The following is a 13,403-nucleotide window of genomic DNA, read 5'->3' on the forward strand; positions in this document are numbered from 1 at the left end:
TGTATGATCTATGATGTGTGATGTATGAGCTATAATGTATGATCTATGATGTGTGATGTATGAGCTATAATGTATGATCTATGATGTGTGATGTATGAGCTATAATGTATGATCTATGATGTGTGATGTATGAGCTATAATGTATGATCTATGAGGTGTGATGTATGAGCTATAATGTATGATCTATGATGTGTGATGTATAAGCTATAATGTATGATCTATGATGTGTGATGTATGAGCTATAATGTATGATCTATGATGTGTGATGTATGAGCTATAATGTATGATCTATGATGTGTGATGTATGAGCTATAATGTATGATCTATGAGGTGTGATGTATGAGCTATAATGTATGATCTATGATGTGTGATGTATGAGCTATAATGTATGATCTATGATGTGTGATGTATGAGCTATAATGTATGATCTATGATGTGTTTATGTGTGATGTATAAGCTATAATGTATGATCTATGATGTGTGATGTATGAGCTATAATATATGATCTATGATGTGTGATGTATGAGCTATAATGTATGATCTATGATGTGTTTATGTGTGATGTATAAGCTATAATGTATGATCTATGATGTGTGATGTATAAGCTATAATGTATGATCTATGATGTGTGATGTATAAGCTATAATGTATGATCTATGATGTGTGATGTATGAGCTATAATGTATGATCTATGATGTGTTTATGTGTGATGTATAAGCTATAATGTATGATCTATGATGTGTGATGTATGAGCTATAATGTATGATCTATGATGTGTGATGTATGAGCTATAATGTATGATCTATGATGTGTTCAGTGTCGGACTGGGACATGAAGGGCCCACCGGGGGAAATGCAGCGGTAGGGGCCCACTACAATGGGGTGTGGCCAACTGTAAGAGGGGTTGTGGTCAGTCATTAAAGGGGATGGGGTCAGGCCATGGAGGACAACGTATAGCACCTTAGTATGGTCCATAAAGAAAAAGAGGACATTTGCAGTGAGGAGCCGCGAAGGAAAAGACAGAAGAGAAGAAAGAAGTCAATAGGAAAGTAAGTAAAGGGGAGCAAATGCAGCATGGAGGGCACTGTGTGAAACAGGGGAGACAGGGAAAGGGGAGGGATGAATTGAATACAATCAATCATCATCAGCTATTTGTGTGCTGTCCATTCTTTGTGGTTAGTGTTCTCTCCCCTCATAGTGTACACAGAAAACAAATGCTATACTACAGTACTAGAGATCAACCATTCATCATATGAAAACCACAATATAAGGGTATAGACTAAAAATTAATATATCCATGAAGCACTATGGAGACCACAAAATTATTAGCATAAAAATATATGCACATTTAAAATATTACATAAATCTAATTACACTCTAGACACTGGCAAATAAAAACAGGACTCTAAAAAATGATCTACCCACAAAATGTACACTCAATAATAATCCAATGCCACTACAAAGGACAAAAGCAAAACATTAATATTAAAGCATATAGCAGATGCAATCCTATAAGGACCTAACTGTCTGAATGTGTTTTATTCTGATTAAGATATGCTTCTATAGGGAATAGAGTCCCACAATTGATTGAAAACAAATAAACATGGAACATGATATAAACAGTGAATTTGGTTACTAGTTTATTAGGAATCCATTCATTTGTCAGCTGCAATAGGATCCTTTTATAGAGGCACTGAAGACGTATATTGCAATGAAGCCATTCTAATTTATCTCCCTCCCTCCGAGGTCACACAGTGGAGAGCTCTAGAGAAGTTTGCACGATTTATTACTTACTGATTACACGGACTCACACTGCAGTTAGGATGGCAACTTTATGACTACAGGACGCCTGCAACTACAGCAGAAGGAGTAATCTGAGATCTGTGTCACTGTGAAGCATTTCTGCCTCTCTCTGTCTCAGGAGCAGGAAGTGTTCTCACGTGCTGGCTGTAGGCAGGGATTAGTTTGACAGTCTCCGTTTCATATGTAGACTGACCGCAACTCGGTAATTCTCTGCTCTGCCTCACCAACAAAGAGGGCGGGGTTATCAGGCAACAGGGCCTCCCGGCTCCCCGGCAGGCCAGTCCGACACTGGATGTGTTTATGTGTGATGTATAAGCTATAATGTATGATCTATGATGTGTGATGTATGAGCTGTAATGTATGATCTATGATGTGTGATGTATGAGCTATAATGTATGATCTATGATGTACAATGAACACAAGCCATGTGCTTGTTCTTCCAGTTCAATCTCATTCTGCTTTATCAAATGTATTATCTGCCCTGTGTACCCAGAGTCTGTAGATCAGATCAGACCAGAGCTGTGATTCAGGGATAAGTCAGAGTGTGATCAGCTCCTCTTTATGGAGAATAATCTCATATTACTGCTATCCGTCTGTGAGTGGGTGTAACGTAATCATCTCCATACTGTATCCTCCTAACTAAAGTATGATAGCACAGTACGGGCAGGCTAGCTGTGTCACTCTAGCTGCTGTGGAACTACAAGTCTCAGCATGTCCTGTCAGCCTGACACCTGTGGTTTCACAGCTAGCTCTCACAAGGTGCAGGGTACGTACCTCCTGATGTGTGTGCAGGGGCAGGTGACGGGGACACACAGAGGAACAAGTCTGTACAAGCTGGTATCTGCTCACCACTCCTCCTCCTTCTCCTCCACTTCCTACTCTCCTCCTATTGGAAAATATACCAATCACACATCCGTAGATAGACCTATCAGAAGGTACATCTCCTGCGGGTGCTGGAGAGCTGGGCCAATGATGATGATGCACTACCTATCTGCTGCATATAGCATATTGAATCCTCCAACTGATAGCACTTAAATCATTAACGTTGTGGATATAGTATATCAAGACCTGGCTGTCTGTTCACATTACTTAATTGATTAAGTACATTACTACAGGAAAGATGATTCCTATGTCATATTTAGAACATCATAATGTTATTTGCTATTAGTGTTTGTATTTAATGACATTATAAATTGAAAATGTGATTTCCACGTTTATTAATAACTGTCAAGACACTATTCTCTCTTTATTATACATTATATTACTATATTGTGTACAAATAGTGTAATGTAACCACTAACACTGCCTCTCTGCGGTATCGTATGATGTAGGTATACACACGTTACGTCTGATGTACACAAATGCTGCTGTTTCTAGGGGACCTTTATTCAGTGATCATCAGATTTCTCTAAATCATCTGAGACTATTACACCCTAACGTCCTGACATAGCTCTAACCTATAACTGAGAGGGCCGCTTCCTGTGTAAACCGGTCTATTAGTGACTGACGCTGACCCAAGACGAATATTTACTGTAAATAAGTGTGGAAACACATACACTATTACAGGGTTTCCCAAACCCAGTCCTCAGGGCTCCACAACAGTGCAGGTTTTCTGGATCACATGTGACATAATTAGTACCACCTGTGGATCTGTTACAATGTGTCAGTCAGTAATGAATACACCTGTGCTCCAGCAAGGAGATCTGGAAACCATGCACTGTTAGGGGTCCTGAGGACTGGGTTTGGGAAACCCTGCACTATTACAATTCATATACTCCCACCTAGGTAACTTGTGTAGAGGGGTCTCTGGTCCTCAGTGTTCTTGTAATTCCCTCAGCAGCCATTAGAGCCCACACTGCCCTGCAAGGGAAAAATACAAACCCCATCAACATTAAACCTGTGTATTTTAATTCATAGTTAAAGTGCAAATGTTGAGCGGACGCAGCAGAAATTATTTTAATCACCATAATACAGTAGGAGCCAGAGGCATCGCAGATGAAATGTCCCTCATGCCTCTGTGCCCTCTGATAGTGCCTCATGCCTCACTCCTCTGTGCCTCGGTCACCAGCTCCTGGGGAACTGATGGGCAATGTCAGTATATCATTGGTTCCAGTGACCACAGAATCTCTGTTATAATGATATATAATATTATATAGAGTCCATCAGGGAGGATCACTGACACATGGACCCTGGGATCTATATATAACAGTAACACTGACTGGATATTAAGTTACAAGCACAGAGAATAAAATAATAATGAGAACTGCCATATACAGAAGTTGTTCTGTGACATATAATGAAAAAGAGGGACCAGGGACATAGTTTTAGAAACAGGGACTCTCCCTGGGAATTAGGGACCATTGGGGCCCTGCACAGAGTAATAAGAGTAATGATAATAGTGGTTGCCATGGTTACAGCCACAACAGAGTGTGCAAGAGTTAAACGCGTGACGCCGTGGTTGGGCGGTCTCAGTGTGAACCCGGCGACCAATAGCAGCTTCAGGACGGTGAATGTGCTCTGTAGCCAATAGGAGCGCGCGGGGCGTGGTTTGGCCGTCCCCAGCCAATGGGGGGTAAAGTGGGCGTAACCGGAAGGAGCAGTGGGAGCTACACGTGGGTCCGGTGCTGTCTGAAGATGTCCGGGCTGTTTATCAAGAAGCGACCGGACGGAACCGGGAGGAGGCGGAGGGGAGAGGTCAGTACCGGGGCTGTGGAACTACAGGTCCCAGCGTGTCCTGCCGTGTCCTCATTGTGTAGGGTGGCAGGGTCTGCTGGGACATGTGGTTCACCAGGCTGCTGATACCTCGTTTAGAGTCCTCTCTCTATATGTATGTATGTGTGTGTAATATAAATATATATATATATATATATATATATATATATATATATATATAGTGCAGAGTTGGAGCATTTGTTCCCTAGCTGCACACATGGACAGTGCACTTATATCTATATATTAAGTCAGACACATCTCCAGCTGTGCATCAGTAGTATTTGCACCAGGTGCACATCAGAGGTACAATGTGTTTACTTGCACCACTGAATAGTGTATACAGTACTGGTATGGCACTGTGCGGTGAGTAACGGTGGTGTCAAATTGGATTTGTCTGCCCCCAGGACTGCAGGCAGTGTTCATAGAGCACATATTGAGTAGTGTGATGGATACGCAGCATATATTCATCAGTAGAGGATTAACACCAAGTCCCTGGGGCTTTTATGTTCTGGGTGTGCATAGTGTCCTTGTGACGCCAAACCAGCACCCAAAGGGTTGTTGTCCCAACACTACAGGTAACATTAGCGACTGTTTGTGCAATCCCGTCTCTCCCATATAAAACAAATCCATCTGTATAACTAGGAATGTACCATAGGTCAGGACTTTCCAATACACAAATAATAATTTCTTCCAACATATAATTACCAAAGAGCAGAAAATATCTGGTTCTCTTACTGCATGTAAGGAAACAGATAGAGAGCTTAGTTATATAATTAGTAAAATCTGTATAAACACTTAGGGGTAAATGTATCAAAGTGCGAGTTTGCCAGCGTGTTTAAATCGCGGCAAATCGCGGGTGTTTACCCGCGAGTTTTGAGAAAAAAAACCTGAAATGTATCCAGCTGCGATTTTGACACTGAAGTTCAAAATCACTGGTCATCTCTGGCGATGTACACACTCCCGAGTTTAGCTAACTCTCCTGTGTTTGGCAAACTCCTGTGTTGTAACAGTGAGTTGTAAAAACTGTAAAGAACAGATCAAAGTGAAGAAAAAAAAAAGCGTGGGGTCCCCCCGCTATTCATGCTTAACCCTTGTGCTGCCTGACTAGTGCTGGTCCCGTGAAAATCATGGAAAAATTTTGTGTGGGTTCCCCCAGATTTTCACTTTACCAGCACTAGACAAACCAGCCAGGGTTGGCGGCACTATAGCAGGGGGACACGCGGCAGGGGTCCCCCTGCCATAATGACTAACCAACCCTAGACTCTTCAGCGCTGGGCTGGATTCCCTAGGGAGTGGGGTCCGCCGAAAAAAAAAACGAGCGCCCCCCCCCCCCCCTAGAAAGCAAGCGGGCTTCCCCCTAGAAAGAACCAGCCCAGTGTTGATAGCACTAGGGCTCTTCCTACTACCCCTGGGCTGTGGGTAGTAGGGTAATACGGCGATAAAGAATGAAAAAAAAAAAACAGACGCCATTTTGTTTTGTGGAACTACAAGTCCCAGCCAGCCAGGTTGCCAAAAACAGTGTGGCCATGCTGCTGCTTGTATAACTACAAACACCAGCATACCCACGGCAACCAGGGCATGTTGGCACTTGGAGAACCACAAGTGCCAACATGCCCTGACATCCCTGGCTTGCTGGGACCTGTGGTTCCACAAAAAAAAATGTAAAATAAACAACAGCACCCTAGTAAACACCACACATATTTATTAAAAATAAAAAATCCACAATAAATGCACTAACCACCCTCATTTAGACCACATCTATTTATTAAATATAAAAACACCCCAAATATTCACCAAAGGGGTAGTAGGAAGAGCCCTAATGCTATCAGCACTGGGCTGGTTCTTTCTAGGGGGAAGCCCGCTCGTTTTTTTCGGCGGACCCCACTCCCTAGGGAATCCAGCCCAGCGCTGAACAGTCTAGGGTTGGTTAGTCATTATGGCAGGAGGACCCCTGCCGTGTGTCCCCCTACTATAGTGCCGCCAACCCTGGCTGGTTTGCCTAGTGCTGGTAAAGTGAAAATCGGGGGGACCCCACGCAAATTTTTTTCCCTGATTTTCACGGGACCAGCACTAGTCAGGCAGCACTAGGGTTAAGCTGGAATAGAGGGGGGGGACCCCACACTTTTTTTTTCCGCTTTGATCTATTCTTTACAGTTTTTACAGCTGCCAGGGCAGTGTAACAGTGATGTGTTTGTACAACACGCTGCTATCAAGCAGCGTGTTGGATCTGGCGTGTTTTGAAGCAAACTCTCCTGAGTTTGCTAACTCGCAGCTTCATACATTTGAGAGCTGTATAGCTGCAGTGGCAAACAGTGGTGAGTTTGATCTCTGGCGATTTTGCAAACAGTGATTTTGACAGAAGCAGAACTCTGGCGATTTTGCATGAAATATCAGCTTCATACATCTGCGAGTTTCAACTCTCCTGAGAAAATCGCTGGAGTTGCAAAATCGCACTTTGATACATTTACCCCTTAGTGTCAATACAGCAGGAAGGAGCTGGGAGCTGCAGGTTAATGCTCGGAGGACTCGCTGTCGCCCACCATTAGTCTAAGCTGTACACGCTAAGCAATGAGAGGGACTGTTGTGATTGGTGTAATCCTTTATTAGCCAAAACTAAACTTGTACTTCCATAGAAATACTGGGCCTGGGAGAGCCCCAGGTATATGCTCAGGTAACCCCCAAACTTCCCAAAGGTTAATTAGGCATCATATGCTGGTGCCTAGTAAAGCTCTGAGTATTGTCTGATGTCGTTGGTTCCCGTTCACCTTCTCTCCTTGAGCACTAACATCCGTCCATTCTATTTACTGAGCGCTCCCAATACCTTTCCATGGTCTCCTGGTAACGGGACCTCCTGGCTGTAATTCTGTCCGTGTTGTCTGATCGGCTCAGGGACATTTTTTTCTGTTTCAGAGCAATGATGCAGATGCCCAAAAGAAGAAGAAAAAGAAGAATAACGTCAACCTCCGAGAGGAGATCGAGAGCGACTCTGACACTGAAACGTGAGTTCCTCTCTCTGCTCGTTGCTTCTGCTTTTCCCGCATCTCCCATCTCACGATCGTCTGTTCCCCACCTAGTGCCCCAACCCGCAAGAAGCCAGCGGAGGAGGAGGAGGAGGATCTGGAGGAGACAGCCCAGGAGAAGAAGCTGAGGTTAGCGAAGGAATATCTGCAGCAGTTACAGGCACACGGTGAGGACGGGTGTTGGCGGCTGTGATGGTGTCGTTACGTTTCATGTTATGTGTCTGTAATGTCTGTTCTGTCCCCCTCAGATGAGGAGAGGTTAGAGGACGAGAGCGAGGACCTCGTCGCCAGCAGGTTACAGGAGAATGTGGTAAGTGTCGCAGGAAGCTGGATGATTATGGTTATATCATATTACTTGGTGATTTGACAATCGGACCATTTCTCTTATCTCTGCAGCTGGAACAACGAGGAAAACTCCAGCGTCCGTTAGCCAAGGAGGTAAAATGACGCTTATAATCGTGCACAAACCTTCATCTTTTCTTATTCCTGTGCAAGGTGGCTTCTGGTTATCTATTTGTCTATCTTCAGCCCTGATTGATCTCTGCTTTAATGGGTCACTAAACAGTAAAAACCCACATTTTCCTTAAAGCCTTCCAGTCTCATGCCTAAACTCCCACCGGTCTTTCTCATCCCTTCTCCCCCTTCCTCGACTCGGTCTCCGTTTCTCCCGTCTCTCCGTCTCATCCATGTGTCTGTCTGTCTTCCCTTCCCTTTAGATTGTTCGCTACTTTGAGCAGAGCTCTCCTACCTCCTGTTTCCAGCACTTTTTACTGCGCTCTCCAGCTACTCAGCTCACCTCCTCTCGGTCCCTCTGCCCTCTGTCTCCTCTCGCTTCTCTCCGCTCCCCTCAGTGACTCTCAACCTGTCATCCGTGCCCACCCTCTTGGGCCATAGTTACCTGCCTATACTCACTTTTCCCCTCCATCCCTCTCTTTCATGCTGTGCCTGAGCCCCCAGAGTTATAGTGCTTACTGTTACTTGTACTGTGATGTTTCACCTTGTACTGTGCCATTGTTTGTCCTTGTACGGCGCTACGGATACTTTGTGGCGCCCTATAAATAAAAATTAATAATAATAATAGGCACTGAGGCTGTGATAACTGTAGTCACATATATATTTATGTTTTGTATCTGGGCATTATTGGAGAGAACAAGTTGCTGAGCAGGTTAGGGTCATTGATATTGAGGATACTTTCATGCACCCAGCTAAGTGGTGAAGACACGGTGGTTACAATGTTGAATACATTTTGAGGAGTCCTATAGAGTGACGCTGGGTGTTAAAACAATTATATTACTTACATTGAATACTGACAAGCTGCAGACACCTGCAATGCTAAGTGCCAGATTATGGTCATCTCTAGTCCGCGCGGTTTGTACTCCATAGAATCCAGACAATTGGCCGAACGCACATGTTTGTCCATATTACCCGCAGTGCCAGAATCTGAAATGTCAGATTATTTTCTTTGATCTCTCTCTCTTGCTCGTTGACGTCACATCTGGCGTTTTGATTCACTTCAGTTACTGCCTCCGGAACCTTCAGAAATCCGCATCTTACGTGGCCACCAAGGACCTGTCACGTGCCTCGTCATCTCGCCGGACGACCAACACGTCTTCTCCGGATCTAAAGACTGCTCCATTATCAAATGTGAGAGATGGGCATTATTTTATTTATAACCTGATATATTGTTGGTTGGTGCAGCTAGACCGTGGATATGTTTCATCTTACACTATTGTCCGTGTAATCCTGGAACGGCTAAAAATGTACAAGAACGTCTGATCTCTAGACCGTCTTTGTCCCGCAGGGTCCACATCTGACGGGAAGAAGGTGCACAAGATTCCTGGAGGCCGGAAGGGCTGTGAGGACAAACATTTGGGACACACGGCTCATGTCTTGTGTATGGCGGTGTCCTCCGATGGGAAATACCTGGTGAGGTCCTGAGAGGTTTATATGATGTGAGCTGTCTGGTGTCAGAATGCTGTGACAGACATGTCCTCCTTCTCCTTCAGGCTTCGGGAGATAGAAATAAGCTAATCTTTATCTGGAATGCAGAGACCTGTCAGAATCTTCATAAGTTCCAGGGTCACCGAGATGCAGTGTCTGTAAGTTCTCTTCTCTCTCTCCTTCTCTATCTCTCTTGTAGTTCCACTTCTTTCCTTATAAGCCGCTGATCATCTGTCTCTCTCCTACCGCCACAGGCGCTGTCCTTCCAGAAAGGGACCTACCAGCTGTTCAGCGCCTCTCACGACCGCTCCGTCAAGGTCTGGAATGTTGCAGAGAATTCCTACATAGAGACGCTGTAAGTAACGCCTTTCAGACGGCTGCAATAGGAGGTTTCGGTTCAAAAGAAGAATATCCCAGAATAAAACTTATCTAGAGACTGGCAACTACAATAAGAAGAGAAGACATTAGTTATGAGGATATATTAATGGGCTTTACCCTGGAGAGAAGACTTAAGTAGAGATCTTTGTATCTGTGTAATCAGGGTTCATGTAATAGTCACTCAGGAATCCTTGTTACATGGCTACAGGGTTGTCCCTTAATCTTCAGTATTAGAATAGCTACTTTTACTGTGATGCTATGGAATCATCTCTACGATATACTGTGTTTATGGGCTCAGTACAGTAGATGGTTTAAGAAAATGTGGGAATTCCATTTTGGCCCACAGAAATGAAGATACTTTGTATTCATGATCAAAGCCCTTTCCAATTTTCTTTGCTTTGAATGTATAATTCTGGGGGTGAACCTTATGGGCAGAGTGGGTTTTTTTTTTTCACCCTGAATGACTGTAATTATATAAAGATTTGTCAGCAGTTACTATATAAAGGTAACCAGGTCTCTGCATGAAGATCGCACAGTGAATGGGTGTATTGGAAGCTTATTCTGGTCTCTACTCAGGTTTGGCCACCAGGATTGTATCACGGGACTGGACAGTCTGAGCCGCGAGCGATGCGTCACCTCTGGGGGCAGAGACGGGACGGTCAGGGTGTGGAAGATCGCGGAGGAAACACAGCTGGTGTTCAGCGGACATGAGTGAGTGGAAGTGGGCATGATTCGGGCAATTTCATATATTACGTTTGATAGGATATGAGATTACACAATTTGCTTTAAAGGATATACAACATGTAGTTTTTAAAAAAACAAATATATATATATTTTTATTTGCACGTTCATGCAGAGATGCGGCCACTAGAGGGGGCACCTGTCTATATTACAGCCGGCCGAGTGCATCCTCCGTATAGGACTGTATGTTCTGCATAAGAGATCATCACTCTTATACATTATATACATCTCTCCGTATTGTTAGCATTTATTTTACACCTTGTTCATTAGAGAAACAATAAAATCTGCAAAACTCGGGACAGGAACAGTCCTCAGCAGTCGGACATGACGTAAGAATATATAATTTTTGATGTTTTACATTGATTATTTAGTTTTTAAGAGCCGTTTTTATTTTTGGTATTCTAATCTGGGATCCTGTAGGGTTAACAGATTGTATATATATTTAGGTTGTTTTCTCAAATTTAATTCAAAATACAATATACATATAGTTTCAGTAGCGTTCATCAACTTGGGTGATGTCACTGAATTGTGATCTATTTTTGTTTCTTTTTTGCCAGAGGATCTATAGATTGTATCCGGCTCATAAACGAGGAACATATGGTCTCCGGAGCAGACGATGGGTGAGTCTGTCCGCTGTCACCGTCTATACAGGACGTCTCAGCCGCCTGCTGGACGCTCGGCTGCCCCAGGTCTCCTTGTAAAGATCATTTAGCTGCATTGTTTTGGGGTGGGCTGACTTACAGATCACAGGGGCACAATGTTTCTCAATGCTGTTGACCACACACATAGGACGCAGTCATCGGCCAATAGGGTTTACCACCATCCTGACTAACAGGAGAACAAACTGCCCAATACGGGTTGTCAGGCTGGGCAATATGTAAGGAAAGGTTGCGTGAGGGTGGAGGTCCTACCCTCAGTATAACATCGGAGGCCTACCTTAGATGAGGTCACATGATTCCTCTCTTCTTAGATCTCTTGCCCTTTGGAGTGTGTCGAGGAAGAAACCCCTGGCACGGGTTAAATGTTCACATGGTAGCCACGGAGACACCGGCCTTGAGCAGCCATATTGGATCTCGGCGGTGGCTGCTGCCCTGAACAGCGATGTGGTCGCCTCCGGTATGGAAATTACCCTGTTTTATGTTGTGTTTGTGGTGTTGTGATGTGAGTACAGGACGTGGAGCGCTCCACCTCCTCCTCCGCCCCTCAGTTCGCTCTACGATTATAGTTGTACGGTACCCTGTGGGTAACGGGGTATATTAATAGAGCCTTTGTGTGTTTCAGGCTCTCATGATGGATGTGTACGTCTCTGGCAGTGTGGAGAGGCGTTCCGCGGCCTGCACGCTCTCTGCACAATCCCCCTGGTGAGTTCTGTAGTTGGTTTCTCTCAGTCTTTGTATATTGCCGATCTGCAGCATTTCCTTCGTTTTCTCAAGTTGTAAACTCTTCTGACTAAGCACCCCAGGTGCTGATCTCTCCCCCACTGTGGGAGCCATTCTATGGACTGATCCACTATTCCCAAACTGCCTCAGTCATTGATTCCAAACAAATTCATAGGCTGCGTTCCTGGGAATATTGGTTCGGCCTCCATGGTGTGTAGGCGACTGGTCCATTGTAATCAAAACTGGTGAGTGTTTCAGTCTTTGGTTGTCTTACGGTTGATTAACCTCATTCTCTGTCCCACACAGATCGGGTTTGTGAACAGTTTACAGTTTTCCAGCTCAGCAGATTTCCTGGTCGCTGGGATTGGGCAGGAACACAGGTGAGTGGGGGCGATAAGCTGCCCTGATCTCCTGTATCCATAACTTCTATCTCACTGTGTCGTCTGCGGGGAAAATGTTCTGTTCTCAGTCTCTCGTTCTCTCTCTGCAGACTGGGCCGATGGTGGCGATTGAAAGAGGCCAAAAACGGACTGTATATAATTCCCCTGAAAAGGAAGCTGCCGCTCAGTGAGGGGTCCTGAGCCTCCGCTATCCCCTCCTCCATTGTCACCCACCCCGCATCCATGCAAAGCTGATAAGTGTATTATATAAAAGTTAACCAAAATAAAGTTGGGATTTTCATTTATTTGTGTCAGGTTCTAGTTGTTTAGGGATTTTGTAAACTTAATCCTTGTAAACCTGAATCACAGTGTCTGTGCCTGCAAGCACAGTACTGACTGTGAGATCAGGATTTGGATGTAATATGATTGGCTAATAAACGTCACTATTCAGCTAAACCTCCAATGTGAGTAATGATTAAACTCAGATCTGGAGACAAATGTAAAGTTCGGTGCTGTGACGGAGGGGATCCTGGGCTCTACCCTTATTTAGTTATGCTGGTGTGGGGAGGTGTGTTATAGTAAAGAGTGCTAAAATAAACTGAATAACCCAGGACCTTGACGTAGCAGCAGGAGGCTCATCGGAGCTGTATGGTACATGGGGGGCTGAGAAGCGACCAACCCTCCCCCCAGCATCAGTCTGGCCCTCAGCAGGAATACAGGACCTCCTTATAGCACAATTTAGGAAGGTGATGGCATTGCTCTGTATTTCCGCAAGATCCTGGTATTTGTAAGTTCCTCATCCCTGCTGAGTACAGGATTGGCTCAGGAAGTCGAGGCGGACGAGATACTGGAGCAAAGAGCAAAAACACCAATAACAGGAGACAGAGAAATTATACTGGATCGACAAAGTGGCATAGGATAAGTAATAGGGGGGGGGGGGTACATAAATGAGACATGGGGCAGTTCTCTGGATCTGAAGACCAGACAATTGGGCAAATAAGAGACGAGGAGCAGACACAGCAATGAGATCAGGAAGATTTTTAATAACGT

At 44.4% G+C, this 13,403-nt stretch overlaps 2 protein-coding genes across 4 annotated transcripts in view; one reads left to right on the forward strand and one right to left on the reverse strand.

The window, feature by feature from the left end:
* LOC142099887 (protein mono-ADP-ribosyltransferase PARP3-like) overlaps positions 1-2,681 on the reverse strand; it is a 32,921-nt gene extending 30,240 nt beyond the window's left edge. For 2 of the 3 annotated variants that reach the window (XR_012678629.1, XM_075183817.1), the window contains exon 1: positions 2,577-2,681. The gene's annotated coding sequence lies outside the window, so the exon portion shown is untranslated. The remainder of the gene's footprint in view (positions 1-2,576) is intronic. The other variant, XM_075183820.1, reaches the window with a different exon arrangement.
* Positions 2,682-4,378: 1,697 nt separating this feature from the next.
* RRP9 (ribosomal RNA processing 9, U3 small nucleolar RNA binding protein) lies at positions 4,379-12,658 on the forward strand. Its single transcript, XM_075183821.1, has 15 exons — positions 4,379-4,496; positions 7,425-7,513; positions 7,589-7,701; positions 7,783-7,844; positions 7,931-7,972; positions 9,052-9,178; positions 9,336-9,460; positions 9,541-9,633; positions 9,730-9,830; positions 10,430-10,564; positions 11,152-11,214; positions 11,565-11,710; positions 11,876-11,955; positions 12,280-12,353; positions 12,464-12,658. Exons 1-15 carry the CDS (start codon positions 4,437-4,439, stop codon positions 12,552-12,554), a joined length of 1,401 nt encoding a protein of 466 aa, XP_075039922.1. The 5' UTR covers positions 4,379-4,436; the 3' UTR covers positions 12,555-12,658.
* Positions 12,659-13,403: the final 745 nt, after the last annotated feature.

This window comes from Mixophyes fleayi, chromosome 8 (assembly GCF_038048845.1).
Source record: "Mixophyes fleayi isolate aMixFle1 chromosome 8, aMixFle1.hap1, whole genome shotgun sequence".
Taxonomy (NCBI): Eukaryota; Metazoa; Chordata; class Amphibia; order Anura; family Limnodynastidae; genus Mixophyes; species Mixophyes fleayi.

Coding starts and splice junctions, on each gene's coding strand:
- RRP9 (XM_075183821.1), top strand. CDS start 4,437: ATGTCCGGGCTGTTTATCAAGAAGCGACCGGACGGAACCGGGAGGAGG. Junction 7,973..9,051: donor AGCGTCCGTTAGCCAAGGAG/GTAAAATGACGC, acceptor GATTCACTTCAG/TTACTGCCTCCGGAACCTTC. Junction 9,461..9,540: donor CCTCCGATGGGAAATACCTG/GTGAGGTCCTGA, acceptor CTTCTCCTTCAG/GCTTCGGGAGATAGAAATAA.